General features: G+C 44.2%; 1 protein-coding gene across 5 annotated transcripts in view; it reads left to right on the forward strand.

Annotated features, from left to right (window-relative positions):
- The window catches only part of PGAP1 (post-GPI attachment to proteins inositol deacylase 1), a 1,221,194-nt gene that overhangs the window by 146,736 nt on the left and 1,067,246 nt on the right, over positions 1–7,212 (forward strand). For all 5 annotated transcript variants that reach the window (XM_056536018.1, XM_056536017.1, XM_056536020.1 and 2 more), the window contains exon 4: positions 5,175–5,346. In XM_056536018.1, the coding sequence (XP_056391993.1) occupies positions 5,175–5,346 (172 nt within the window). The remainder of the gene's footprint in view (positions 1–5,174; positions 5,347–7,212) is intronic.

Raw genomic sequence — 7,212 nt, forward strand, 5'->3', positions numbered from 1 at the left:
ATACTTTGTATCCTGAATACCTGACATATTTTTTTTATTTTTTTTTAGCCTTTCCACCTCTCCAAACCCTGTAGCCAGCATGCTGACACATTCTCCATCTACTGCATCAAGTTCACTGGAAAAAAAATCCCAGTGGGCCAATCTCAACAGGATTCTCACACTCTAGTTTCTCTTGCTCATAAGGAGTTTTATTAGCGAAAAACCTAAATAGAATAACATCTCGTATGGCTCTAGCTAGATCGAATTGTCTCAGTAAAGTTCTCAACTAGTCCGTAATTCAGGCCTTTTGATAGGAGGGAAATAGTCGCGGGGTCCAAAGCGTCCTTTGTCAAATTAATGACATTAGCTTCTAGTCCGCTTGTTTCCAAGGTGCTGCTTTTCTTTTCTTCTTTCTTCTAGGTCTGTGCTTACTTTTCCTGCTTCTTGTGTTTCTTTTTTTCTCTCTAAAGGGATAGAGAAGGAAGCGGTTTCTTGAAGCATATGCTGTTGTTCACATTGATTAAGCTCAATAATATTAGGAGGGATTTTATATGCGTTTTTTGTATTTTCTTATTGCCCCATTTTCAGTTTTTGATTAATTTCTTTTTATTCATTAATTTGGCAAATGCTGTTGCATTTTGTTTTGCCAAAACGTTATCAGATTCGTAGTCTTTCTTGTCTCTCACGAATTTGTTCTGTTCCTTAGATTTTATTTCTTCTTGTGTTTTCACAATTTTATTTTCAAGCTTGGCAAAAAAGGTAAGAGACTGTGTTCACTTGATGCTCTTTTTACGTATTCATCTTTTACTTTAGATAGATCTCCTACTATCTTATCCTATTCAAAAGTTTATATTCCCCCCCCCTCCTTTTCCCATTTTTCTTTTAAATAAACATGTTGTACAACTATGAACATAAATGTCTGAACTATTAAAATATAACGTTAATTAAACCACGTGGTCAATGGTGTATACGTAACAATAAATTAACCAGCTAAGCCCCATCAAAACAAAAATGGTACCGATAAAAACTACAGATTACGGCACAAGAAATTGGCCCTCACACATCCCCGTATACACAAATAAAAAATAATAATTATGACTTTTTTGTTTTATGCTTTGTATTAGTATGCTTAACCCCTTAAGGACAATGGACGTACTCCTACGCCCCCATTTCCGAGTCCTTAAGGACCGAGGACGTAGGAGTACGTCCTGTCCTTTCCCGGCCCCCTGCCGCTAGCCGGAGGGGAGCCGGTGCCCGATGCCTGCTGAAATCGTTCAGCAGGCATCGCGGCATATCGCCCAGGGGGGTCATTATGCCCCCCCATGTCGGCGATGGCCGCAGATCGCTGGACAATTCAGTCCAGCGATCTGCGGCTATTCCGGGTCAATCGGGTCTCCAGTGACCCGGTGACCCGGAATTACTGGCTGATCGGGGCCGTCAGAGACGGCCCCGAACAGCCAGAGCCTGCAGGGGTGAGGTGGCACTGGTGCCACCTCACGATCGCCCTGATTCGTCGGCCGGATTACCGGCCGACGAATCAGGGCGCCTGCTGCGGGTGTCACTCCCGCACCCGCTCCGCCCCTCTTCCGGAGGACGTGAGCGGGTGCGGGACGTGCACCCCTGGTGCTGGGGACCCCGATCCCCGGCGTTAATGTTGGGATCGGGGCCCCAGGAGCGACGGCGGCGGCAGGACTGACCTGTGCGGCGATCAAGCAGCAGCAGGAGGTGAGTGACAGCATCCTACTGTTGCTTAGCAACAGCTCCCAGCATGCAAAAAGGGCATGCTGGGAGCTGTAGTTATGCAACAGGAGGAGGCAGACCACCACAACTCCCAGCATGCACTTATGGGCATGCTGGGACTTATGGTTTTGCAACAGCTGGAGGCATATTCTTTCTATGGAAAAGTGTACCTTCAGCTGTTGTGTAACTACAACTCCCAGCTTGCACAAACAGCTTAAGGGCATGCTGGGAGTTGTAGTGGTGCATCTGCTGGTTGCATAACTACAACTCCCAGCATGCCCGTTGGTGACTGCTGAGAGTTGTAGTTTTGCAACAGCTGAAGGCACACTGAGTTAAGTAGCAAACCAGTGTGTCTCCAGCTGTTGCATAACTACAATCCCCAGCATCCCCAGCCAAAGTAGTATGCCTCCGGCTGTTGTATAACTACAACACCCAGCATGCCCTTCCGCTGTCCGTACATGCTGGGGGTTGTAGCTTTTGCAACAGCTGAAGGCAAAACACTGGTTGCAAAAAACACTGAGTTTGTTGTCAAACTCGGTGTTTCACAACCTGTGTGTCTCCAGCTGTTGCAAAACTACAACTCCCAGCATGCACTGATAGACCGTACATGCTGGGAGTTGTAGTTTTGCAACAGCTGGATGTTCCCCCCCCCCAATGTGAACGTACAGGGTACACTCACATGGGCGGAGGATTACAGTAAGTATCCGGCTGCAAGTTTGAGCTGCAGCAAATTTTCTGCTGCAGCTCAAGCTGCCAGCGAGAAACTACTGTGAACCCCCCCGCCCGTGCGACTGTACCCTAAAAACACTACACTCACACAATAAAATAAAAAGTAAAAAAACACTACATATACACATACCCCTACAATAAAAATGAAAAACGTCTGGTACGCCACCGTTTCCAAAACGGAGCCTCCAGCTGTTGCAAAACTACAACTCCCAGCATGCACTGATAGACCGTACATGCTGGGAGTTATAGTTTTGCAACAGCTGGATGTTCCCCCCCCCCCCCCCCCCCCCAATGTGAACGTACAGGGTACACTCACATGGGCGGAGGATTACAGTTTGAGGTGCAAGTTTGAGCTGAGGCAAATTTTCTGCCGCTGCTCAAACTGCCAGCGAGAAACTACTGTGCGACTGTACCCTAAAAACACTACACTACACTAACACACAATAAAATAAAAAGTAAAAAACACTACATATACACATACCCCTACACAGCCCCCCTCCCCAATAAAAATGAAAAACGTCTGGTACGCCACGGTTTCCAAAACGGAGCCTCCAGCTGTTGCAAAACAACTACTCTCAGTATTACCAGATAGCCACTGACTGTCCAGGCATGCTGGGAGTTTTACAACAGCTGGAGGCACCCTATTTGGGAATCACTGGCGTAGAATACCCCTATGTCCACCCCTATGCAATCCCTAATTTAGGCCTCAAATGCGCATGGCGCTCTCACTTTGGAGCCCTGTCGTATTTCAAGGCAACAGTTTAGGGTCACATATGGGGTATCGCCGTACTCGGGAGAAATTGTTACAAATTATGGGGGGTATTTTCTGCTATTACACTTTTTAAAAATCAAAAATTTTGGGGAAACCAACATTTTAGGTAAAAATTATAATTTTTTTACATATGCAAAAGTTGTGAATCACCTGTGGGGTATTAAGGTTCACATTACCCCTTGTTACGTTCCCCGAGGGGTCTAGTTTCCAAAATGGTATGCCATGTGTTTTTTTTTTTTGCTGTCCTGGCACCATAGGGGCTTCCTAAATGCGGCATGCCCCCAGAGCAAAATTTGCTTTCAAAAAGCCAAATGTGACTCCTTCTCTTCTGAGACCTGTAGTGCGCCAGCAGAGCACTTCTCACCCCCATATGGGGTGTTTTCTGAATCGGGAGAAATTGGGCTTCAAATTTTGGGGGGTATTTTCTGCTATTATCCTTTTTAAAAATGTAACATTTTTGGGAAACCAAGCATTTTAAGTAAAACATTTTATTTTATTTTTTTTTACATATGCAAAAGTCGTGAATCACCTGTGGGGTATTAAGGTTCACTTTACCCCTTGTTACGTTCCCTGAGGGGTCTAGTTTCCAAAATGGTATGCCATGTGGTTTTTTTTTTGCTGTCCTGGCACCATAGGGGCTTCCTAAAGGTTACATGCCCCCCAAAAACCATTTGACGCTCCTTCCCTTCTGAGCCCTCTACTGCGCCCGCCGAACAATTAACATAGACATATGAGGTATGTGCTTACTCGAGAGAAATTGGGTTTCAAATACAAGTAAAAATTTTCTTGCAAAAATTCAAAAATTGGGTCTACAAGAACATGCGAGTGTAAAAAATGAAGATTGTGAATTTTCTCCTTCACTTTTCTGCTATTCCTGTGAAACACCTAAAGGGTTAATACACTTATTGAATGTCATTTTGAATACTCTGGGGGGTGTAGTTTTTATAATGGGGTCATTTATGGGGTATTTCTAATATGAAGACCCTTCAAATCCACTTCAAACCTGAACTGGTCCATGAAAAATAGCGAGTTTGAAAATTTTGTGAAAAATTTCCAAATTGCTGCTGAACTTTGAAGCCCTCTGGTGTCTTCCAAAAGTAAAAACTCATAAATTTTATGATGCAAACATAAAGTAGACATATTGTATATGTGAACCCAAAAATGTTTTATTTTGAATATCCATTTTCCTTACAAGCAGAGAGCTTCAAAGTTAGAAAAATTCTAAATTTTCATTTTTTTCATCAAATTTTGGGATTTTTCACCAAGAAAGGATGCAAGTTACCATAAAATTTTACCACTAAGTTAAAGTAGAATATGTCACGAAAAAACAATCTCGGAATCAGAATGATAACTAAAAGCATTCCAGAGTTATTAATGTTTAAAGTGACAGTGGTCAGAATTGCAAAAAACGCTCCAGTCCTTAAGGTATAAAATGGCCTGGTCCTTAAGGGGTTAAATTGTCTTCTGACTCCTATACCTTTTTTGAAGTAGTAAAATAAAATGTAACCTATATAAATTGGGTATCTTAATAGTATGAACCTACAGGATAGTGTTATTTTTACCCATTAGTGCACTGTTTATAAACAGAAGCCCCTATAATTTACAAATGTAAAAGTTATTTTTTTCACCCCGCATTTTTTTATATATATTTTTTTGTTTTGGTTTAGCCTTTGCGGTGAAATGATATGATGTCATTACAAAATACAATTAATGGTGCAAAAAAACAAGCCCTCATATGGGTCTGTAGGTGGAAAATTTAAAGGGTTATCACTATTAGAAAGTGTCATAAAAATTCAAGTGCAAAAATAAGTGTCTAAGGGGTTAAAAAGCATTAGAAACAGGGTCAACTGCACTATATACTTGTATATTTGGCTTAGAGCAGGTTACCCTGCTGCAAGTTTCTCTTTTATTACTTACTACTTATGGTGTTTTGTTTTTTTCTTCCCCTCTTTAGAACCAAGAATTTCCTCCCCGAAGTGTTATGCTTCTTGGTCATTCCATGGGCGGCCTTATTGCAAGAGCATTATTTACATTAAAGAATTTTAAGCCTCAACTAATAAACCTTATTATAACACAAGCTACACCTCATGTTATGCCAGTGCTGCCTATAGATTATTATCTAACTGGTAAGTTTTACTTGCAGTATAAATTGTGGTGTTTTTTTGTGTGTGTGTAAACTTGTGTAAATTTTGTGTATTAAATAGGCAATTTTCATCTGATTGATTCGCCTCTTCAATTGTAAAGGAACTAGTTGGGGCAGCTCTAGAACTGTTTGCATCTTTGTATGTACCGTATTTATCGGGGTATACCACGCATTGGCCTATAACACGCACCCTCATTTTACCAAGGATATTTGGGTAAAAAAAGTTTTTTACCCAAATATCCATGGTAAAATGAGGGTGTGTGTGTGCGCTTGTATACCCCGATACACCCCCAGGAAAGGCAGGGGGAAGAGAGGCCGTCGCTGCCTGCTTCTCTCCCCCTGCCTTTCCTGGGGTCTAGAGCCCTGCTGCCGGCCCTTCTCTCCCCCTAGCTATCTGCGCCGCTGCCCGTTCTGTCCCCCTGACTATCGGTACCGGCGCTCCATTGCCGGCGCCGATAGCCAGGGGGAGAGAAGCGGCGCCGACAGCCAGGGGGAGACAAAGGGCAGCGGCACCCATTGCCGGCGCCGCTGCCCCGTTGCCTCCCCCCATCCCCGGTGGCATAATTACCTGGGTCGGGTCCGCGCCGCTGCAGGCCTCCTGCGTGCGTCCCCTTCGTCGTTGCTATGCACTGCACGGCGCGGCGCATGACGTCAGTGCGCCGCGCCGTGCATAGCCGTCGCTGCCCGCTTCTCTCCCCCTGCCTTTCCTGGGGTCTAGAGCCCTGCTGCCGGCCCTTCTCTCCCCCTGGCTATCGGTGCCGGCAATGGGGCACCGGTACCGATAGTCAGGGGGACAGAACGGGCAGCGGTGCCGATAGCCAGGGGGAGAGAAGGGCCGGCAGCAGGGCTCTAGACCCCAGGAAAGGCAGGGGGAGAGAAGCGGGCAGCGACGGCCTCTCTCCCCCTGCCTTTCCTGGGGGTGTATCGGCGTATAACACGCACATAGACTTTAGGCTAAAAATTTTAGCCTAAAAAGTGCGTGTTATACGCCGATAAATACGGTAATCTTTGGCTGCTGGAGATTGGTCCTTAAAGCGTACCTGTAAGATCACCCCAAAAAAAACAAAAAAAATAAACAAAACTGTAAAATGTTGCTCAGTATCTCATCCTGATCATGTACATGTAATCTTTGTGTCTATTACCAATATTTCTCTTAGAATTCACTTTATATACTTGGAGTGATTGCAAAGTGAAAGTACTTTTCATTTACAGCAGGAGGGCGGGTCCTCACTGACCACTCCCCCTCCCTCATTCCTTTTATGATAGAGATATATATATATATATATATATATATATATATATATATATACACATACACATACACATACACATACACATACACATACACATACACATACACACACACACACACACACACACACACACACACACACACACACACACACTGTGTGCCTAAAGCTTTTGAAAAACTACAGCTCCCAGCATGCCCACACATGATTTAGAGTTGTAGTTTTGCAACAGCTGGAGGCATAGGATTGGTAAAACTGATTTTCAGCAGTGTTGCTGCAGGCTGTGTTCCTCCACTTGTTGCAAAACCACAACTCCCAGCATGCCCACACATCATTTAGCTGTGCAGGCAAGCTGGGAGTTGTAGTTTTGCAACAGCTGGAAGCATATGACTGCAGTCCCCCCCTGTAACTAACACGCGCACACACACACACATTCACTTCATATATTCACAGATATATATATATATAATATAATTAAGGGATGCACCCATATATCGGCGGCCAATACATATCGGCCGAAAATAGCTGTTTCGGGGAAATGCCGAAACAACAAAAAATGTGCCGATAATGACCCACCTCCCCTGCCCGCCCACAGCACA

The sequence above is a fragment of the Hyla sarda genome, chromosome 8, assembly GCF_029499605.1.
Source record: "Hyla sarda isolate aHylSar1 chromosome 8, aHylSar1.hap1, whole genome shotgun sequence".
Taxonomy (NCBI): domain Eukaryota; kingdom Metazoa; phylum Chordata; class Amphibia; order Anura; family Hylidae; genus Hyla; species Hyla sarda.